The 22,900-nt window shown below is 38.6% G+C and overlaps 2 protein-coding genes, 1 long non-coding RNA gene and 1 pseudogene across 4 annotated transcripts; 2 read left to right on the top strand and 2 right to left on the bottom strand.

The window, feature by feature from the left end:
- Positions 1–3,507: 3,507 nt before the first annotated feature.
- Positions 3,508–6,348, top strand: LOC112193670. Of its 2 annotated transcripts, XR_005807834.1 has the most exons (5): positions 3,508–4,215; positions 4,307–4,386; positions 4,493–4,562; positions 5,352–5,434; positions 6,119–6,348. It is a non-coding gene; the product is annotated as an uncharacterized LOC112193670 (long non-coding RNA). The 2 variants fall into 2 exon arrangements; XR_002933955.2 differs by having other exon boundaries at positions 3,508–4,386.
- Positions 6,349–9,028: 2,680 nt separating this feature from the next.
- On the bottom strand, positions 9,029–11,506 carry LOC112194669 (annotated as a pseudogene).
- A 1,911-nt stretch (positions 11,507–13,417) lies between these two features.
- On the top strand, positions 13,418–13,744 carry LOC112194668. Its single transcript, XM_024334886.1, has one exon. The coding sequence runs from the start codon at positions 13,418–13,420 to the stop codon at positions 13,742–13,744; it is 327 nt and encodes a 108-aa protein (XP_024190654.1).
- A 4,746-nt stretch (positions 13,745–18,490) lies between these two features.
- LOC112193668 (beta-glucosidase BoGH3B) lies at positions 18,491–22,515 on the bottom strand. Its single transcript, XM_024333890.2, has 10 exons — positions 22,275–22,515; positions 21,848–22,100; positions 21,515–21,719; positions 21,294–21,384; positions 21,039–21,187; positions 20,038–20,281; positions 19,825–19,929; positions 19,491–19,673; positions 19,193–19,397; positions 18,491–19,089 (listed from the first exon to the last, which is right to left on the bottom strand). Exons 2-10 carry the CDS (start codon positions 22,089–22,091, stop codon positions 18,602–18,604), a joined length of 1,914 nt encoding a protein of 637 aa, XP_024189658.1. The 5' UTR covers positions 22,092–22,100; positions 22,275–22,515; the 3' UTR covers positions 18,491–18,601.
- Between the last annotated feature and the right edge of the window lie 385 nt (positions 22,516–22,900).

Below are 22,900 nucleotides of genomic sequence, written 5' to 3'. Positions count from 1 at the left end.
AGAGTCACATAAACTATTCTTAGGTTGCCATTGGTCTGCAGAGAGTTGAGAAATTATGTTCCCTATAATCAGAGAAATTGTTGGAAAAATAAATGATTGCGGTACCAGCAACGTGCTTGGAAATGTTGGGATGCTTTGAGATCGCAAGGCCACGCCCTTGTACTGGTATTAGTAGGATCAGTAGTAATGTTTCTAAGAGTGGTCAAGAAAAGATCTTTAAAGGATTATAACTTTAGCAGCCAATTTTCTTTACTTCAAGGAATCTTTGATTGCTTTGGAGTCGATAACGCTACGAATTTCGGAATGTTGACAAGTTGGTAGCACACTCTTGAAAGACCACTTTGATTACATGGTTAGAATGAAGCTAAAATAGTGACGTCAAGGAGTAATTGAAAATTTGAAAGTTGAATTAATGCCTCCTTCTACAGGGATGTGGAGAAAGGCAATCAATGTGCCATGTAGAATTACATGTTGTAGCATCGCCATCAAGAAAAGGAAAAGTTGAGAAAAGTTGAACGTAAATACTTGCGCGTAGTGAGTGAGCTCATGAGTCTACAATTGGGACAACTATTCCAAAGGCTTTGCTACCTTAAAAGACCAAAGTTTGAGTTAGTTTCCTCTTGATGACGATGATTAGCGTGGACGAGCCTAAAGCTTCAGTTCGATACCTTAGTATGGAATTCGTCTGAAGAGGTACACCATGATTAGGAAACTAGGTACGAACCTTTGTAGACTCAAATTGAAAGAAGAAATCACAAGTCAATCATAGCTCTCCCGGATCGAAGTATCCCCTAGTTTTGCTTGGGGAGAAATCCACTACACCGGGATTCGAGGCATGAAAAGGTAAAAGATGAGTACCGAGTTCGAAAATCTAGGTGACAATTTACGCATTCACCTCGCGTGTTCACTTTCGAGCCAAGGAATTTGTAACATTCCTTCCACACCAGAAGTTTACATTAGCTGTTTTATATTCTTGCTTCTTACTCCAAAAATTGATTTTCGTCTCTTGCATTACTCAAAATGTTTTCCTCATAAGTCAAGAGACTAACCCTTAAACAATCGAGTTTTCCTTACTAAAGTGTTTTGTTTTACGAAGCTCGAACAATTTAGGTTCTTCAGAAGTTCTGCAGCCTAGACTTTGAAAACAAACTCAAAACTATCTTCAAGGCTGTTTTAGTGAAATGCATTTGAAATTATTCCCTTACCTACCAAAAAGTTCTTGCCAACAAATCTTGTTTGAAAAGTAGGAAAGTTGAAAATTTCCCTAGTCTATTTTCAAGCAAAATTGAAATTCCTAGAATTTTACTATTTTGTCTCTGCAACTACTTGAAATGTACCTCTACTACTTTTAAATTTCTAAAATTTTACGATGGTCTCAGTCCGTATCTCTAGATTGGATCTAGGGATCTTGATTTGGTTGAAATTGCTTATCCAAAAAAAAAAAATTAGTCATGAACCCATCCAAACTTATTTTCCCTCTTCTTGGAAACTTGAAATGTTAATCTCGTTGTGGTTTTCTTTTACATTTGGTTACTCTTTTAATGTAAAACTGGTGGTTGGAAAAATGTTTATTCACCTTCGAATTTACTCAGGACACCCACTTTGAAAGTAAAGGATTACTTAGAGGAGAATATTTAGACATTACTTTTTCTTGTTGTCGGACGAGGACACAAGGAAATAAAGTGCTTATAACCGATTCAACTGTTTTGGCTTGACCAAAAATTGAAGGAGAGCTTATAACTTGAATTCTGAGTTTCGACATCAAATGAGTTCATAGGGTGAAAATGATAGTTCAAGGTCGAGACCGTGAATGGAAATGCTTCGAACTTTACAGATTCCGAGGAGCCAACTTCGATTGGTGATCCTCGAATTTCGTTGAGCCTTATCGAAAGGTATTGTTGCGACTTGACGCCTTGAGCGTTGGACGGTTTGTTCAGTTAATGCCAAGCGACCTATTGATTGACGTCTCATGACGTGTAGTAGTTACCTAGTTGTTGCGATTTTATAATGTGACATCAAGCCCACTGAATTACGTGCTTAGTTTCAACGTCATTTGGACAGTTGTCACAATTGTTCGTTGATGGAGTAAACAGTATCCGAGAAGGCTATGAATGAGGGTGCATGAGGTTTGACAACGAAGATCGTTGATAACTACGAGGCTGACATCAGCGATGACATCGTTGACGTGTCATTCATAGTGACGTTCTGCAAAAGTTATCTATATTAGACATATAGAAAAAGCTTGGTTTCTCTTCTTGGTTGCAACTTATATTTAAGGTTCAAATTCCCGAGTAATTATCTACTCTCGTGGAATGGAGATTTGGTGTAGACGTCAATTTGTTTTCGGTGATTTTGAAAGGTAAGGTATTATCGCGTGGTTGTAACAAAGATACTATTCGGCAAGTTGTTTATCGAAAAGAAGCATGGTTCACGGAATAAAATGTATCTTATGGAATGTATGATAGGAACACTTGCTGAATTGATAAAGATAGCTCCGGAATGGGGATATGAAATTAATGGAAGCACGAATTGTGAAAGTTTTACGAATGTCATTGTGTTGTGTAAGATAATGCGTGATGGGGCATTCCACGTGAATTGTTTACAAGTAACGCTTGAAAATTCTTACACTAAAGTGTTGGTCATTTAGTTATGGAAACAAGGTTGACAAATGGATTTACCACTGCTTTACAGTATGTGGGTGACTAAGTGTTAGTCCCCGATCTGTTTTAAGGCTCTTTGAACTATTCAAAAATGTTAAAATGATAATGTCATTGCTTGTGGTGTTGAGCTCAGAGGAGTTGGATGAGACAATGAAATTAAATGTATGCGTATGCACACAAAATGTGTTTGAGGAAAATTGCAATTTGCGAAAAACAAATGGTTAGCGAGTTTGATAAGCTCGTCCCCATAAGTGGAGTAAGATATACCATGTGAAAGGTAAAGATTCAAAAAGTATCAGAGGAAGGTAAAACTATGTCTTGTGCACACTCGAGTTCGAGGTGAAAAGAAGTAACCTCTCTCATTCATGCATTGGGCAAATTTCGAGGACGAAATTTATTTTAACAGGGGTAGAGTGTGAGCCCCTGAAAATTTTGGTTAATTTTCGAAGGTAATTTTCGCAAATAAGATTTTTCCACAAGGTTATTTAAGTGAAGGAAATGACTTTCTAGATTATTTTGGTCTCGAGATCATGATTTGGACCTTATAATCTGAGTTTTGGCCAAAGTCTTCCTTTTGGGCTTAAAAGATCACCAAGTGTTACTGAGATAAAGGATTGTCGGAGTTATTTTACAAAGAGATGAATTGGATCTTTAAGCAAATTGAGTTTTGGACTTAAGGCGAAGTCGAGAATTTAAAAGGGGTGTTGTCGACGAAAAAATGAATAAAGAAAAGTTACGGGTCCAAAACCCGAAAGTAATCCACTAGGAGAATTGCGTAACTCCTCAGAAGGGTAAATTCGACATTTTACACACACAAGTATAAATAGAAACTTAAGCACCCAAAACCCTAATTCTCTCCTTCCTCTCCCCCTCGGCCGCGTTCTCTCTCTCCCCGATCTCTCTCTTTATCTTCTTCTTCCCTCTGCTACCACCAGAGACTCCATCTCCGGCCACCGCCTCACATCACCGCTACCACCAATTGATGCATCACCTAAATCCGACCCAAACCCAAGAGAGATCGAAGCCATGCATCAACCCTGACCTCTTGCTCCCTCTCTCTTCTTCTTCCTTCTGCAACCACCGGAGAACACCCTCTCCGGCCACCATCTCACCACACCGCGTCCACCAGTAGAGGCAGCACCCAAACCCGACCATAACCCGAGTTTACCTTAGATATTCACCTCCTCCAGCCACTACATGCGACCACCTAGCCGAAAAGGCTACTTCTGATCACTTTTTACACTCACCGCCATCACCAATAGATCGGGACCAGGCCACTCACCCAAAGCCCGAAGCCTTTGCACCGTCTGATGCCAGAATACTACCGATGTCGAAGTACAGCCACTGCCTTTCCCTAATCTCCAACCTCCGGCCAAAATCGAGCTTCAACACCTCTATAAACAAAGTCAGAGCTGCACTATCTTTCGAAACCCCAAAACTCTGACCTCCGATTCCGACCCAATCCGCCATACGCGATGCACGCGCCGCCGCTGGCGCGTGGATCACCGTAGCTCCTCCGCTCACAGTCACTGAGCCTTCAGATCGTCTCTGTTAGGTAATTTACGTCATCCTAGACTGGGTTGAAGCCTCTATTCCGATTTAGACTAAAAACCCTAATTTCTATTGTTTAAATTGGATTGTGTGAGCTTTGGAGAATCTGCATTTGGGTTTAAAGAGGAGAGCCCCAAGGTGAGGCTTTGATTGAATCACCGTTGAAGGAGAAGCGGTGAGGCCTTGATTCTGGACTATTATCTTATCTCACCAATTGTACAATCTTTGGCTTTATGTGGTTGCTGAGGTAGTGTTGGGGTGATGTTATTGTAATTTTGAAGGCTCTAAAGAAATCGAGTTTCGTGTCGAAGGCTATCGTAGCAGAGGAGTTAATTTTGGAGAAGAAGAATGGTAAGGGACTAGGTGTTTGGATCTGTTTTTGCCGTATGTTGTGTGTACTGGGTGAAATTTTGGTTCTGTGAAATATCAGAAACAAAAGTGGTACCTTTTGTTTGAATTATCTTGGAATCCTTGCATGATTGAGGAAAAGGATGAAGTCAGTTTAATCAAGAGGAAATTGGCCTTTTGAATTAGCAAAAAAATCGTTATCAACGTTGAAATGTAAAATACTATAACTATCATTTTGGATACCACGGTTGTAAGAAAAGAAGTGGGATGGTTATTGTTAACGAAAATGTAAATTGCTCAAGTTCATAAGAAATTGGTATCCGAAATGAAGTTATATTGGCTAATGATTATTGGGCTGAACTTAATAAGAAGTTCGTTTAGTAAATACTCTGATGATTAAATGGGAAATTATGGAAGCTAAGGTATAGCATGAAAATAGAAAGGTCTAACGAGTTGACCTAATATTTAATTTTGGATCATAGCCTTGTTAATTTTCCCATGTTCCAAAAATTGAAAGAAATTTATTTAGTAGAATGGTCGAGAATGGAAATTGCCATTTGTTTTCTTAAAGTAAAAAGGGTAAAGAAATGAAGGTCAAGGTGCTAATTAAAATCACCATATCCCAAATGGTTCAAAAGCCATATCATTTGAATTATTTGGGAATGGATAGTAGGTTTTATCTATTAAAGAGGAATTCGTTAGACTTCAAACAAATTAAATCAAAGTTTTGGTTGTTCGGTTAATACGCTATGATAATGTGAGGTTACTCATTAGTTTGAATTTATTTCAAAGGACTGGAGCGTGTGCACATGGAATTGGATGAAGTATCCAATGTCAGAGACAAAACTAAGTTTGGGCGAGCACTCCATATCCAGGTAGGGTGAGCTGTCCCTTCCTTGTTAGAGGCTTTTTGATATATGTGGAATGCTCTAGCATAATAATATGTTGCCTGCAAGTACGTTTTTGGTTGTTCATTAGTCTATGCCTCGGGATACCTGTGTTTTCATAACTGATAATTGTTGATTGCGAAAACCGAGGCTAGACTTGCATGTTGAGATACTGTACCCAGTGCATGTATGTACTTGTGACATGAAAGTGAATGGGACCTAGACGCGTAGATTCCTAGGGATCCCACGGTGTCGATAACTGTGAACCTCCGGAGGGGGCCGTGCTCCTATGTTTGTCGAGGAAGGGTGAGTACAGACAGTGAACCAGTCATAGGAGACTCAGGGCCAGGAAATGGACACTTTCACTACTTGTAGTCACAAGGACTACAGAGTAGTTGGCTGGTTCTCGAAGGATGACGAACCAGGTCGGTCACCGATTTTTTTTAGTTTAGCTGGCAGGTAAGTATCTCGGAGTTCCAAGTTGTGTGAAGCATGCTGCATATGTTTTATAAAAGAGAATAAACGTTTGTGATTGCCTATTTTTAAAGTATTTTCGATAAACGTTCACAATATTATGTAGTATATATTTTCAAGTATATTATTTTTCATACCTAGCTTGGTTGGGTCGGCCCCTATTGGGCATGCGAGGACGAAAGCTCACCCCTACAATAGTGTGCAGGTTTCGAGTATGTGGTCGGGGAGCGTACAGAGGAGGGAGGCATATGGCCCGACTTGGCACATTCTTCTTTAGTTTTATTAGACGAGAGTTTTGGTCTCTTATCGGATTTTGAAGTAACCTATTTATTTACTTTCTATTTAATTATTTGTTTTCTACTCCCTTATTTACAAATTTCGAGAGACCCATAACCCTGGAGCGCGTCTCTCATACTTGTTTTTACTTAGTGATTTGTTATTTTCCAAATTGGGCTCCCATTGTAAGCCCAAATCCTTTAGCCCACTTTGAGTTCCGCTTTTGAAAATATGCTGTTTGGTTGCTAGAATGATTTGTCCAAGGAGGTGTTTTGTAAACCAACAACCTAAACTCAAAAGGCCTTGTGGTTTCGGGTTGATGAGCTATCGAGATGCCATTCGTGACATGTCGATTCCTCATTGGCTCGGAGTGGCGGCGCTGTGGGACCCCCCTCTCGGGTCACTACATAATCGATTACTCAACACATTTCATTGACAGACTAATAATTTTTCAAAGTTCCTCTTCCAAGGTTAGATTACTTGGATGTATGGCCCTCCCTATTATACGGCAAAGGAGGTTTTTTGGAGCACTTGGAATAACAAGGGGCAGTAGAGATGATATACCGTGGCTGGTCATAGGGGATCTTAATGAACTCCTGAGTCCTTTCGAGAGGGAGGGTAAAGCTCCATGGAACCCAAACCACAGACATTATTTTAAGTTCTTTCATGGACACAAACTCCCTCCTAGATATTGGATATAAGGGTCGATGTTTTACATGGGCTCGAAAGGAGGGTGCCATTGTTGTATTGTTGTTTTATAGGAAAGACTTGGCCGCTGTCTAGTGGATGAGAATTGGCTATTGGGCTGGCCTAAGACAAACCTCACCCATCTTACGAGAGTTTGATCGGACCACAACCCTATCCTTTTCAATACTAATCCTATTTTACAGAGACACAAGGCTGGTTTCAAATTTGAAGCCTCTTGGGTGGATGAGGCCAAGACGGGACCTATTATTGAGGAATGTTGGTTGGCAAGCCCTTCTCTTTCTAATGTCACAACCTGGACAACAAATCTTACTAAGTGCAAAACTCATCTACGCAGCTAGAGTAAAAACAAGTTCCCTCAGAGCAACAAGGTGGAAATAAAAAAATGTATTGATGAGTTAGAGGAACTCCAACTACACAACCCTTTTGATAGCAGTGAACAGTAACAGGATCTCTCTAACAAATTGGGGTCTCTCCGGCTTCGGGAAGGAAAACATTGGCATTAGTGATCTAGCGTAAAGTGGCTGAATTCCGACAACTCTAACTCTAGATTTTTCCATCTTTCCACTCTCCATAGGAGACAAAGGAATAGAATACTGAAGCTATAGAATGATGATGATGCATGGGTGATTGGGGAGAATTTCATCAGATTGGAATTCGAGTCTCAATTCAGAAAACTTTTGACTTGGGGGGATACTCTCTCTAGTGTCACTCCATTGGTCATTCCCGAGATGAATAGGGATCTCACTACCCTCTTCTCACTTGAAGATGTTAAAGAACAGCTTTTCAATTAGGTGCTTTAAAGGCTCCGAGGCTGGATGGTTTTCCCGGCCTCTTTTACCATAAGTACTGGAGCATTGTAAAGGACGTGATATGGGAGACTTCTAAGGATTACAGCAATGGTTGTGTTTGTTTACATGAACTCAATCGTACCCATATTGCACTAATCCCAAAGTGTCCTGAGCGAACTACACATTTTCGCCCCATTAGCCTTTGTAATAATTCCTATAAGAACCTGTCAAAGCTCCTAGCTAACCGTTTGAAGCTGATTCTCCCCCATTTGATTACTCAAAACCAGAATGCATTTGTACCTAAGAGGCAGATACAAGATAATATTTTCCTAGCACATGAGTCTTATCACTATCTCAAGTTAAAAAGGTAAGGTGATAACAATGAGTTGGGGCTGAAATTGGATATGAATAAAGCTTACAATAGGGTGGAATGGGATCTCTTACAAGCTGCTCCTATAAGATTTGGGTTCAAGAGAAGTTGGGTGAACCTCATTATGGCATGTGTCTCAACTGTATACTTCTCAATAGTCCTAAATGGAAATCCCGGCAAGTTTTTTCTTCCTAGTAGACGCGTTAGGCAGGGAGACCCTCTTTCCCCCTACCTCTTCTGTATTGTCAATGAAGTTCTATCCCTACACTTGATAAAGCAGTTAATGGGGGCTCTTTAATGGGGATCGAATTGAGCCGCAGCTGCCCAATCTTATCCCATCTCTTCTTTGCAGACGATGCCCTATTTTTTCTGAAAGCTACTCTTTTGAACTATTGGCAATAAACAAGATCTTTTTTTAGTACTGTTGTACCTCGGGACAACAGATAAACAAGGAAAACTCTAACATCTACTTCACCCGAAACACCTCGCCTCAAATGGCTTTACTAATGTGTGAACTTCATGGTTTTGTTGAAGTCACTACAACAAAACTGGGTATTAATGACCACTGCATTGGTCACTGAAACTAGCAAATTTGGTCACTGAATATGATTAGTAACCAAATTTGGGTGGTCACTATAGCCCGTCACTAATTCTATTTAGTGACCAACTTACAATTGTTGGTCACTAATTCAAAAGGTCTTTAGTGACCACAATTTTATGGTCACAAATAATAATGGCATTAGTGACCTACATGTTCATCACTAAAGGTGTTATCAACGGTCACTAAATTGCAAAATCTGGTCATTAAAAACCATTCACTTGCATGGTTTTAGTGACCATATTGCTAGATCATTAAAAACCATTCACTAATAAATCAAAATATTTTCAATACGTAGACATTATCCAATTTTTCATGCGCACTCAAAATACGTAAGTTTCTATATTCCAACACAACAAAATGAAACATACTCTGAAACCAATTATCTATATTAAACTGATCCAATCCAATAAGCCATGAACTCCATCATGAAATAATCACTTCACAAATCCAAAATATACAATTGTCAATATCCATCCTTCATAGCAATTTCAAAATAAACAAGAATACATATAAGGCTTGCTTGCCAAGTTTTTGTATTCCATTTCAAAGCTGATCGAGGGATACCTTGCCTTTGTTGTCAGTATCCATAAGTTGAAATGCCTCCCTTATGCCAGCTACTTCCTCAACTGACAAATGCTCGGCTATGACCTGCATATAAGATACTCAAAAAGTTTAAACATCAAGTGACAGATTTTGAAGCATATAAAAAGAAATGCCAACTTCCACACAATATACAAGTGACACAACATAAATTACTTCCATAATTATGGGGGACATCAATAATATTGAAAAGGATAATAAAAAATACTTACCCCAAGAGCTCTTTTTTTTTTCTTTTTTCTTTTTTCAGTTTGTTCATTACAAAAAATTGTTTCAGCCTTTGTCTCACCAAGTGGAGCATTTGGGGCCTTCTTGGCATTTTGTGTCCAAGGATGATCTGCATGAAAAGAATTGAGTGGAAGTTATAATGGAAAGTAATAAACATTTGCAACAATATATCTTTGCCATTGTATAACATATCAGATTACTCTAATTAGCAAGTACTTCTTGAGCTGTCAGCCGCTTCTTGGGGTCAGGATCAAGCATTTTATGTTTTACCAGATCTTTCGCATTTACCCTTTGAGCAAATATTTGGTACAGTTTTCTTGCTGGTACAATAAACTCTTGCACAAAGAAAAAAAGCCCTGCTAATTTCATTCACCACTTCTTAATGGTACTATCAATAAAAAATTGAAATTGAAATGCACAGCAAACAAAATAGACTCCAAAACAACAATGAAATCCTAAAATTAATCGTAAAGTCATCAACTTCAAAATTAAGGTAAGCAAGAAAAGAAAACAATTTCACTTTGCTAGATATCAACACAGTGTAGAAAATGTGCGATATCAATTTGTAAGTCTTCATAAAAAGAAAAAAGTTCAAAGAATCCATGAAGGCATCTAATTAACCTGACAAATTTTTTTTTTTTTAAATACTATTAAAAATATTATTGAAAATAGGTCACATACTTATAAACTGCAAATGATTAACCTATAGCTTCAATCCAAGTTGCTGAAATAAAACAAAGAGGCAACTTCATAGATCTAATGCCACCAAATTGATGTACAACTATCCTATCACACATGAATACAACTGTTTAGGTTTTTCACAACCTACACTTGTTTATAAGGCTGAACCTAAACAATATCGCGATCTAAAACACTTTCTGTGTATGAAAGATGATGATTAGTATGTAATAATCGAAATTCACTTTATCTTTTCCTTTTCAACTTTATTTTTCTCTAATAAAATTCATTTCAAATATTAAGGAAGATGACAATTAAGATAAGCAGGGTTAATATCAACTAAACTTTTACTCTTAACTTAGAACTGCCTCCTTTATCTGGCCTGCAGAATAAGGCAAATGGAAATGTCAGACAAAGAACTTAGCTTTAGAAGAAAACTGCACTCCACATACATAAACAGGTAGAGCAGGACACATCTATATTGATTTGTAAGTTTTGGTCATAATAATTTTGTAGCTTAGATATCAGGAATTCATCAAACATAAAAAAGATAATAACATGGTTTGCATCTTTCCCAGTACTACATCTTGTTCAAACACAAAAACAATGAAAAGAAAATTAAAATACCCTCCATCAACGATCTCATCAAAGCATAAAGTATATATCCAAGTTATCTAATGCCTCCCTTTTGTCGACGTTGTTCCTGCAAATAGGACAGATATGAATATATAGCAAAAGGTCCAAAACTAAATAATGAAAGTAAAAAAGATCTAGAGGCAAGAGTTATGACTAACTCTACCTCAAGAGAAGGGCAACTCATCAAAGAATCCCTGAAGTACAGTGGCTAAATGAGTTCATTTTCATCATCACCTCCGGTCACAAAGAAGTGAAGGTCTTGAACAAACGTATATATAACTACGTTGCACTCGCACATCGTAACCTCTACTGCATAAGATAAAATAGTAAATTATGAAGACTGAAATTCTGGTGATTTAACATGACTTTTTATAAATGATACCATTGTTGCATACCTTCTATCCATGCATTTGTCTTTAGAGTCTTAGTGAACACAGGATTGTTCAAGCTAGCTTAGCAGCAATTGTTGGCCAATTATCAGAGTAAGATTCTTCCCTTTAGAGTCTAGAAGAAGAATGTTCTTCACAAATGAGCTTGAATCCTAGATGGAAAAATATTAGATCAGAATAGTACGTGTAAAGAACACCCCAAATCCTATACGCAGTTAGCCTAATGGATCCATTCAATACAAATCAAGAATTCTATTTAAATGGCATCAAGTTTCTATTCATCATGGCAGTATTCATACACCAAAGCAACATTTACATATTCTACCAAAAGTCTGTCAGGTCCAAGCCAAGGTGTAATTCATCGTAGCTTGTAATCCTTATCAGAATTCACAATAGCACTGTATCCTTGGATCTTAATTCTGCTTGAACAATAGCACTGTAAGGTGTCCAAATGATTCAAAATTAGTAAAACCCCAGAATCAGCAAAATTTCTTATACATATTAGTTGGTGACTTCAGGTATCAACTATCAAGCTTGTAAAATACATATACATATTAGTTGGTGACTTCAGGTATCAACTATCAAGCTTGTAAAATACATAAAAGATCTGAAACTGGGAGACACAAAAGAAACATAAAATTCAAAATGAATTGTTTTGCTCCTAATAAAAGAATGTACAAAGATCTAAAATTGGGTAAGCACAAAAGATATCTAAAATTCAAAATGAATTGTTTTGCTCCTAATCAAAGAATATACAAAGATATGTCGCCGTGAACTCAAAATAATCACAGCTTAGTTCCCAATCGATCAATTGCACCGAACAAATCGATAGAGGTATTGAACTCACATATATGATATATCCCCAGAAATGCTAGAAAACTCAAAAATAATGTAATTAGTCTAAGCACGGGTAGAAGAAAACTCATATCTTCATCAAAGTCACTATCTATACATAGCAACTTGAAGGTCTACTTCATAGTTATTATCCTCTTCCTCCTACCTCAATGTCCATTCATGAAGCGTAAATCACAAATATCAAGTTTTGGTGCATACCTCAGCTTCGCATAACAATAGATTTCTCATCTTCCTCTATATGGTCCTGCAACAAAAATCAATGAAGCACCAAAAAATTCCCAATTCTCAAATCCAACCACAAAATCAAATCTCCAAACTTGCTTACAAAAAACAAACCTATAATCCAGGATATCGAAACCGAATCGTAATTTGCTTGGCTCGAAGCCCATAACACTGCGGCTAACTCTGGGATCTCTGTCCAGTAAATTGGGGTCGAGTGACATGCTCATCGACTCGCATGGGCTGTCCAAGGTGGTAGGAATTCAGGGCTCGACCCACCATGACTCGCGAACAGAACAGAGGAGTGAGGGCCGGTAGAAGCCAAGAAGGACGATGAAGATAAGAGGGCTGAGGGTGTGAGAAGTGTGAACTAGGGATTTGTTTTAGGGAATCAGAAATTGAGAGGAATTTGCTGTGTATTCTCATTGATAATAGGGGCCTCTTTATATAGAGGATTACAATGCATAAAATCTCAATCATACAAGGAAAGTAATTCTACATTGATTAGGATTCTAGATCCTTCTAATTAAATCCTATTACCACTAGGTCAAGTAACCTAGAGTTTGGGTTAAACACAAATTAGGTTTTCCTTGAACACTCCCCCTTGTGTTGCCAAACGCGGTGCTTCTCTCATTACCTCTTTAAAAACCTTGCCGAGTAACAAAAACTCAGTAGGACAAAAATAACCTCTGTCGAAAGGGAAAAAGAGCACAACACACCCTTCACGATTCGAGACGAACATGTAGACATCTCCCCCTAATGTCTGCACCTCCCCCTGATGACTACGATCATGGAAGTTCAGATAATTTCCATGTACAATTTGCATAGAAGAAATTGGCCCAGAATACATGTCCTATATGTAGGACTACTGAAGAAACTATTGAGCATATCTTACTTCTCTATCCCTAGGTAGAGCTAATCTGGTTTGGGTCCCCTTTAGGCCTCAAGATCAATAAGCAACAAATTTCTACCTTTGACCAGTGGTTACTATCTATCAGAAATACTATCACCAGTAAAAGTGAAAAGAAATGGATACTGACCTTAACTAGCTTCGTCTGTTGGAATATTTGGAAGAAAAGATGTGCTTTTATCTATCAGCATGAGCCTCTTCACCCTTCGTACACCTTCAGCTCCATCACGAATCTGGTCATGGAGTATCTGGTAGCCTTGAGAACACCTCAGCTTGCTCCAGATACAGCTCCGAGCGTGATCTCTCCTCCAGGTTGGACTCCTCCACCTCCGAATTATGTGAAGGTGAACTCCGACACTGCTTGGTTGGCCCCCAATTCTACTGGCCTAGGAGTCATAATCCAGGATGTGTCTGGGTCTCTATTGGGGGGTTCAACCATTCCTGTTAACTGTAGCTCGGTGACAATTGCTGAGGCAAATGCTTTGTTGACTGGTGTTAATCTTGCAATCACTGTGAGTCTAAAAAATGTGATTTTCGAATTAGACTCAAAAGATCTCATCTCATAGATAAAGAAGCCACGAAGAAAGAGGTGTTGGAGACTTATTCGGTCATTGATAAAAACCCACGGAGATGTTCTTTCTTTAAAGATTGTTGTTGGGACTGGGTTTCCCGTGAAGCGAATCATGCTGGCCAATCTGCAGCCTCACTTGCCATTCGGACGGTGGGTCCACTACGATGGGCTAATCAGCCACCACCATCCTTGACTCTAGTATTGAGGAGCGACGGGCTTCAATGTCCTCCAATGGTGGAGTGATGAATGGGGAAGACGACTGTCTGTCTTTCCTTGTGTTTTTCCCTCTTCCTATTACTATGTCCTTTCTGGACTTAGTTGGAATAGCTGGAAAGAAAGTACTCAAGTACTTGCAGAGGACCAAGAACAACATGCTTGTGTATAGACAAGAGGAAAACTTGAAGCTTGTTGGGTACATAGACCCTGACTTTGCAAGAAATTATCCTGATTCCAAGAAATCAACTTGTGGATATGTGTTTATGCTTGCAGGTCGAGCTATTACATGGAAAACCAGGAAACATACTTTAGTGATTGTTTGAACCCAAAATTAACATTTTTTCCCGACATGGGGGACTTGAAGAAGACCAGGCCAGTATCGGTGGCCCAAACTATATATTTTCGACAAGTTCGAAATATATTATTTAGAGGCTAAATAAAGCCTGCTTGGAGGCCAAACAATTTTGAAGCAAATCTGGATATTCACTTATTTCCTATTAATTATCAAATATTTGATAATTAATGGTGATCTATTTGTTTGATTACCAAGTATGGTGCAAGAAGGAGCAGGGACGTGAGCCATGCGAATCATATATTCTCATGCAATTAAGTCCTATGGTGGACCAAATAAGGAAGGGATCATGGCCAAGAGCCATGTCATGCAAGCAATCAAGTCTCCCATGCAAATAAGGATTCATGGACATGGTACAATTCAAGAAGCATGCAATCATGCTTAATTGCAATAAACAAGGCTTTCTGATTGCATGCCATGCCACTATGCTACGGAGTCCTCGCGAAGATATATATGCAATTAAGACATGCATATCCTACCAGATTACGTCCAGCATTCCAAGACGCAATTAATCCTTGCCTATATTCTAGCTACGTACAGAGGATAATTATTACTTATTGCTTACGATAATATCAAAACTATTAACAGTTTTGATTTGATTCAAGGCCAATAACTATGGCCTAAAATACTATATTTCATTCCTATTTGGAAGGAAAATCTATGAGTAGCCTATATATAGAGGCTTAAGCGATACAACAATGACAACTCTTCAATCAATCAATCTCAATGATTATCAAAGCCTCTCCGGAGCAAACCTACCTGCAATCTAGTTGCAAACCAGTGAAGTAAGGGTAACGCCCTCGCAACCCAGCGAAGCTAAAGTCACGCTTTAGCAAACCTTGTGCTTTCTCCCAACTTCCCAGTGATTGCTCTGCTTAGTCTACAACATTAAGTGTCGATTCGGTGAATGCGAAAGATCACAACTAAAGCCTTTATCTGTAAGGCAAGAAATCCTTTTCCTGAAGACATAGAAAAGAACCTTGTGACGAGGTTGGTGCTCTCCTCGTCCATAACACTCGAGAAGAAGTCAGGTCAAGGGACTCCCCGACGATTGCACCCCACGGTGCTGACACACCTATGCACGCTCAAAATAGACTGTTTGCAACCAGACTGGTTTTGGAGCCAAACAGTGACAACATCCACAATGCAGGCAGAATTTATTGCAATATATGAGGGTGAGCGTGAAGGACTTTGGATTTCAAATTTTTTGATGCAAACTAAAATCTTGAGTCACATTGTTTCAGATGCACTTGTGATTTTCTGTGATAATGAGGCAGCTGTGTTTTTCAATAAAAACAGTAAAAGATCAAACAACTCAAAGCACATTGATCTTAAGTATTATAGTGTGTGTGTGTGTGTGTGTGTGTGAGAGAGAGAGAGAGAGAGAGAGAGAGAGAGAGTCAAGCATGGTGAAATTTCAGTTTTAAGCATAAGCACAGACTCTCAGCTTGTAGATCCATTCACCAAGACATTGTCAGTTGCTGCTTTTAAGAAACATATAGAAAACATTGGGGTTTTGCCTATTTTAGAATCTTAAGTTCAGTGGGAGCAAAATTTTTTTAAGTTTTGTGTTTTCTAAGTTCTTGTAATTTTCAATTTATTGTCACAATTTTAATGTATTATTGAATTTTGGATAATCAATAAAAAAAATTTGAGGTATTTCATTCAGATTAAATTGCTGCAGCCAAGGTTTGAAAAAACGCTAGGCACTACTCAGGCAGTGACCCAGGGACTAGGTGGTTTTTAATTTTTCAATTTTTAAATTAATTTTATGACATATAATTAATTAATTATGTAAATAAAAATGTTTAAAGTCCAACAATTAATTAAAAACATGTAAAATTAGGCTACATTAACCCCTCCATCTATTTAAACTGGACGTCTCATCTATAATTAGACCTTAAATCCTAATTAGCCCAATGCTAATCAGAGCCACCATCTTCCTTTAAACCCTATTAAGCCAAAAAAAGCAAAAACCAACACTACAACACACCGCCTCTACCTTAGCCATCTCATTCTCTCAGTTTAAAGCTCAAACCTTTTGCAGTGCCCCCTGTTGATTTTCAATCCCCAACATCTTCGCCTTAAGCAACCTAAAAACCCATGTCACAAATAAAGCAAACCCAATCCATATTCTTTCCCTCATCATAAAGTTTCAATCTTTCAGTCCTCTCTTTGAAATTTCAAACACCCCGAAACCAAAATAAAAATCCAATTCGTGTTTCTTCATTTCTGTGTTACCCAATTCACCAAGTTCCGACTTTGCTAAATCGAGGTTTCTGGAAATCACGGTGTGAAATCCCCCTCAAATGTGGTGGGTGTTGAGCAAATCAGTGGTTTAAATTCACAAAGCATCATCGCAAACCTTGCAGTTCTCGTCTCCTCCTTCAAAGACATCCAGAACAACGATCCGCCGCACCCCGTCTCCTCCTCCGAGAAAGCCTCCGTGACGAGAAAGTTCCTCGAAAAAACAAAAAAAAAGCCCAAATCCGCCTACTCCGCCCAGACGATTAGGCCGATTAATTACCCAAGCCAACTAATCGGCCGGCCAAAACCCATGACGCCTACCTCACCTAGTTGGCGTTACTCTCGCGGTCACCTGCCGCCCAGTGCCTAAGCGGGCTGAGCGACTGAGTTTTAGAACACTGGCTGCAGCTTTATTAAATTTTGCATGATTTTATTTTGTGTTCTTGATTGTCCTTGATATCAGATGGTCTTGTAATTTAGTGAACATGTTCATTCAGTTTAAAGTGCAAGCATTAAGGCCATCAGTGTTTTCAGCTATGCTTGAGTTTCATTTTTGAAACATTCACTTGGACCATTTTGGTATATGATCTTCTGGTAATGCACATTGTTTATATACTGCATCGTTTTATTTTCAGTAGCATATGTGGAATGCAGGAGCTTGTGCTAGTGGTCAAGAAATGCTACATTTTGTTAAAATGTATGCTTTTCCTTGCTCTAAATAAGTGACTGTGTTTTGACCATGCTGAATGGATTTTGAAACTTTCCTTATTCTGGAGCACGCTTCAGTTGGTTGTACACGTTTTGGTGTTGTTCAGTTATGATTATCCTTGATAATCAGTGATAGCCCAAGTGGGAGATTGTTAGACTAATTTTGGACTAATCACAAGTTATCCTAGAGTAAATAGGAAATCATTAAATGTCAAATCGAGTACAACATGGATTTGAAAAAGAATCTACCTAGATATCCATTGTGATAGTGTATTTAGCATTGGATTAGGAATCCATTATTTGGACTACAAGAAAGTCCTAAAACAGTGATGCATTAGAATTTCAATGTACAATACTTTATCCCTAAGGAAAACCTTTATGGGAGGATTTCTAGAGCATTGTGTTTTGCCCATTCAGAGTCTTCAGTTGGTGAATAGCAGAAGACTACTTCCTCATCTTCAACCTTGTTCTTGCAGCTGCTTCAATGGCATCAACCATGGACATCAATGGTATGTTTGATCTTCAAAAGTTATTGTTCAACATGAATAAGTGTGGGCTTGATTTGTAATTTGGTATTACAGCATCTACTTGTGGAATCACTCACAGCCCGTTGTGACACACTGGCACTCCTATACTCTTCAAGCCATCTAGAAGCCCACTAAGACATATATAGAGGATTAAAGCAACCATTATTCCAAACTATTTCATTCCTCACCGTCCAAATTGCCCAGAGTAGTGTTAAGACCATTTCAACGTCATGGACAGGCAACTCACACACCAACAATCTTACCTACTCGCTCAAGGAAGAGGGTGGATGTGTGGTAGCGTTCATTTTGAGTGGCACATGATGTGGACATTTTTACAGTCCCTGAAAAGATGCCTCCCGTTTTCCACTTTATCATAACAAAAGACACAGTTATGCAGTTAATAGTTTTATCCAATGATTTTTTATTTACCCCCTAACATTTTAATTTTGATTATTTACACCCCCACTTTTTCAATTGTTGCCAATTTACCCCCTACCGTTTGTTTTTGGACTTTTAATCTAATTTCTCTGTTAGCTTAGTTAGCACGTGAGAAGTATTTTCGTCTTCGAATCCTACATAAAACTTCCATTTGCCGTTACCTTGGTATCAATAATGTTGTTCCTTGGAAAGACCTTATTAATTCCAAGGATAAATCCTTTAAGGTTAAATTTTCATAAACTCAAATATTGCCTTTTGCTTAAGGTTATTCGCTTGATTTATGCTGATAAAAAAAGGGATTCTAAGTCAATTACATTAGCTCACATATATCCATAAAATCATTGAAGAGTAGCAAAACGATTTCCTAGTTGGCTTTGCTGGGTGTTGTTGTGAGGCCAAATCCAAAGGGGAAGAGAGGGTCATAATGTGGATCCCCAACATTCATAGGCAGCTGATCAACAGTTTTAAACCAAGTGCGAGAAAGCTTGCCGGTGAAACCATAGTCACCAAACAAAACATCAGCAACTCCTTGGCCTTCACTTCCTGGAAGCCACGCCGCAACCAGAGCATCTAGCAGGGGAACATATGGTTGGATCACAACAGGACGACCGGAGATGACGATGACAACACACTTCACAGCACCACAAACATTTGTAATGGTTTTAAGGCCCGCATCAGGGAGAGTCAAATTTAAACTGTCACCAAATGTCTCCGCATATGGTGGTTCTCCTACGACAACGATGGCATAGGAGAAATCATTTGACTTAACATACTCCGCATCAGGATTCTCCTTATACACCACTTCGGTTTCTGGATCAACTGTGTTCTTTATACCGGTTAGGATTGTGGTACCTGCGGGCATGTTGAACAAAATATATAGGTTATAAATAATATGGACATATTTTGATTTTACGGGGAAGAGAAGGGGCTATGATTAATTTAATTAATTAACTACCATGTGTGAGATTGTTGCCACTCAATCCCTGCCACTCAATGGTCCAACCACCACACTGATAACCAAGATTGTCTGCATGACTTCCAGCTACAAGTATTTTTGATGTCTTCTTGGGAAGGGGTAGCAATGGCTTGTCTGCAGATTCACCATTCTTTAGAAGAACTAACGATCGCCTCACAGCTTCCCGAGCCAAGTCTCTGTGTTCCTGTTAAATTTATTATCCGAAATGTCATTCAATTAGTTTAAGAATGCTCCCCATTTCTTGTAGAGTGGTAGTGTCAACTGTCAAGTACTTTACCTGACTGCCAAGCTGGTTGACGAGGCTGAGATCAGCCAACGGATTCTCAAATAGCCCCATTATAAACTTAACCCGCAAAATTCTCCTCACTGCATCATCAATTCTGCTCATGGGAATGATTTTAGTTTTTGCCTGGAAAGTTAGACCATCAATGAATTCTGTATAGTTGTATGGAACCATGATCTGTAGGTGACCAGCAGTTAAAACAGAAGGACGTGTTAGAAGACAGCCAGATAACATCGATAATCAAGCTAGCTAATTTATTTTTACCAAGTAAAGATAGAAGGAAATTTAACCAATTAATTAGCAGATGGAGATGGACAATAATTATTACCATGTCAATGCCAGCATTGATCCCTGCTGTAATCGAGTATGAGTAGTTGGCATGAGGTGGTGAGGTGATTCTGTCAATACCCTCCCAATCTGAGATGACAAAACCCTGGAAAACAATGCAATGTGACATTGGTATCGTACTCTATAGTCTATACAATGTGAAATTAATGGATGAAAGGGGACGGTGCTGGAATTATAAATCGCTTAGAATTACCCTGAAACGGAGAGTATTCTTAAGAAAGCCAGTGACCAGATCACGGTTAGCATGCATCTTGACTCCATTCCAGCTGGAGTAAGATACCATAATGGTTGCAACACCTTCAATAATCGAGTTATAGTAGGCTGGCATGTGAATGCTGAGCAACCCATGCCTGTTTATCACAGTGTTATTCTCATTGATGCCTTTGGTTGTTCCACCATCGCCCACATAATGCTTTGCACAGGCTGCAACCTTTTTACTACAACACAACAATAATTAAGGTCAATATTTTAAAACTGTAAATATTTTTCTTTGTCAGCCATGTTTAATTGTAATTACTAAACAGTGAAATACTGCAAAGAAGCTTGTGGATTATGGAAATTTTTTTTTTTTAGTCACAATCAGAGTGCGGAAGTTCCTGCAAAGAAGCTTGTGGAATACTGCATAATTCCTCAACCATATAAATAAATCCAAACTATAACTATCACACTATGGCAAACGTATCAATCATCTTTATCCAAAATATATATATATATATATATATATATATATATATATATATATATATATATCTCAATCATCTAGATATAGCTAAGATCGCTTTTTTATATAATCAAAAGGTGAATGTAAAACAGAATAAGTCCATGTCAAATGATCATAGGTCTAGCAAGCAATATACGACCTTTCTTAATTATTCTCAATAGCTCAAGTGGACCGACCAACCACAATTGAAATCAATGAGTCGAGGTTGGTTTCAAACACTGATCAATCAAGCAGAAGAATATGTACGCAAACCTCAATCTCTCAAATCAGATGGAGAAAATCAATGGATAAGGCCGATCGAGGGTCACAAATACTATACAACAAAACTCTCTAATTATAATTATGAAGAATTACCTCATTGGATTAAGGGTGAAACTTAAATGTAGGCTACTTTTTACTATGTCTGAGCTTGTGAAACTAAAGAATGTTAGGTAACACGTACAAGCAAACAAGTACAATAATTTGTTTCTTACTTTCCAGCTGCTATAAAGGGAACACCCTTTCTAGAGTTAGGTGGTATATCTCCTTGTAATCCAGGTATGATCTGAGTCATTGCTTGAACAACCTTATGATCTTCACTATAGCTTTCGTAACAACGACCCCATCTTGGATCTCTACAAACCTGCACACGCGCACAGATCGAATTTTTTAATGAATTATATATACAATGAGCATGGATTTCAACTAATTTCACACTGCATTATGAATGTTGTAGTAACAATTATTACCGCTATGCAAGGTGCAAAGACATATGGAATGCCTGTGGCTCTAACTTCAAGTGCAGTTGCAGCTCCAATCTTCTTAACAAGCTCAGGGTCCCTGTAGTTGATCCACCACCGATCGATTCAATATCCATATTCATGAGGAATCAATGAGAACTGGCTAGCAGATTTACGCTATTAAGTAAGTAATATATAGATTATGGATTGGATATAGCACTAGTACTTGCCTGGTAGCTCCAAGGCCAACATTGTGGGGAAAGATTGTTGCCTTGTAGACATTATTGTGGCCATGAACAGCATCAATACCATAAATCATTGGAATACCTAGGCGAGTTGATAGAGAACCCTTTTGAAAATCATTCACCATTGTAACCCAAGTCTCTGCAGAAGCTTGTTTTGATGGCACACTCCCACCGCCGCTCAAGACACTCCCTGCAGGCCAAGCCATGCACCCCAAATTGAATAAAGAAGTTGTACACAACACAAAATAATGGACATGTTATTGGATGCAGTGAGTTTGACAGGTAAAACAACAGAATGATATATGCCTAGTTAATTACCAATGTAGTACTTGTTCATGACCTCAGCTGAAGCAACACTGCGGTCTATCTGTGTCATCTGGCCAATCTTTTCCTCCAAAGTCATCCGGCTCAGTAGGTCATTGATTCTAGTATTCAAGGGCTGTTTGGGGTCCTTATATTTCATGTATCCTCCTCCACCTGCTGCTTCTGCTGTTCTTATCGTCGCCGCTGCTATACACAAGCATAACAGAAGAAGCCCCCTCGTCAAGGAGACATGCATCATAGCTATTTCCTGTCACAAATTACATATATCAATAGTTACAAAGCCACTTTTGAGGTAAATATATGAAGAAGCAACCATCATTGAATTCAAAAACCAATAATGAATATATGCAACAGAAGAAGTAGTTGAACACTTGAACTAAAGTCTAAAACTAGAATGATGGTTGCTCTGAACGCGACTTACAGAGCTCTAATACCAGTAGGCAATTAACAATCAATCTCTGCACTTTTCAAAGCAGAGAGTCGTCAGAGGCAGAGAGACTCAGAGAGAGAGAGAGAGAGAGTAGTGAAGTTGAGATTTCGAAAGACAGGGATGGAATTTATAGAATTTTATGGGCTTTTTTTAATTATTGATGGACGAATTTGAAGAAATATGACGCAGACTTTTCCCTTGTTTGTTTCTTGATTCATGAATTGGACTGATATATAATCAGCTTGCGAGTGTTTTTTTACTTTGACCGGGAGACAACAAAGAGAAAAAAACAAAAGAAAAGAAAACTCATGTACTCCAAAGGACAGGGCACACACTTCTGTAACCACTAACAGATCGGAGATGATTCCTTGCAGTGGAAGAGTTCTACATATCGAAGAGTTCCTACTTCCTACACACTTCTATATTTGCCAAGTAAATCGGGTATGAAAAAGAATATAAAAGCCGCCCATAATGGTATATGGAGTTGATTCAAAACTACTTCAACCTTTGCAATTGATGCATTAGTTTCAAAATGGGTTCTTAAACTCATTGTTTTGTTGGTCACATGGGGTCTACCCACCGATAGTGTAGAAAATCATGACTATATTTTATTCATA

This window comes from Rosa chinensis, chromosome 3 (genome assembly GCF_002994745.2).
Source record: "Rosa chinensis cultivar Old Blush chromosome 3, RchiOBHm-V2, whole genome shotgun sequence".
Classification (NCBI taxonomy): Eukaryota; Viridiplantae; Streptophyta; class Magnoliopsida; order Rosales; family Rosaceae; genus Rosa; species Rosa chinensis.
This window is presented reverse-complemented; position numbering and strand designations above follow the sequence as displayed.

Excerpts from the sequence above, each read along its gene's own strand:
- LOC112194668 (XM_024334886.1), top strand. The coding sequence starts at position 13,418 with ATGGAGTATCTGGTAGCCTTGAGAACACCTCAGCTTGCTCCAGATACA.
- LOC112193668 (XM_024333890.2), bottom strand. The coding sequence starts at position 22,091 with ATGATGCATGTCTCCTTGACGAGGGGGCTTCTTCTGTTATGCTTGTGT. Across the intron at positions 20,282-21,038 it reads CCCTTTATAGCAGCTGGAAA|TAAAAAGGTTGCAGCCTGTG; the intron begins GTAAGAAACAAA and ends GTTGTGTTGTAG. Across the intron at positions 19,090-19,192 it reads TGGCAACAATCTCACACATG|GTACCACAATCCTAACCGGT; the intron begins GTAGTTAATTAA and ends ACATGCCCGCAG.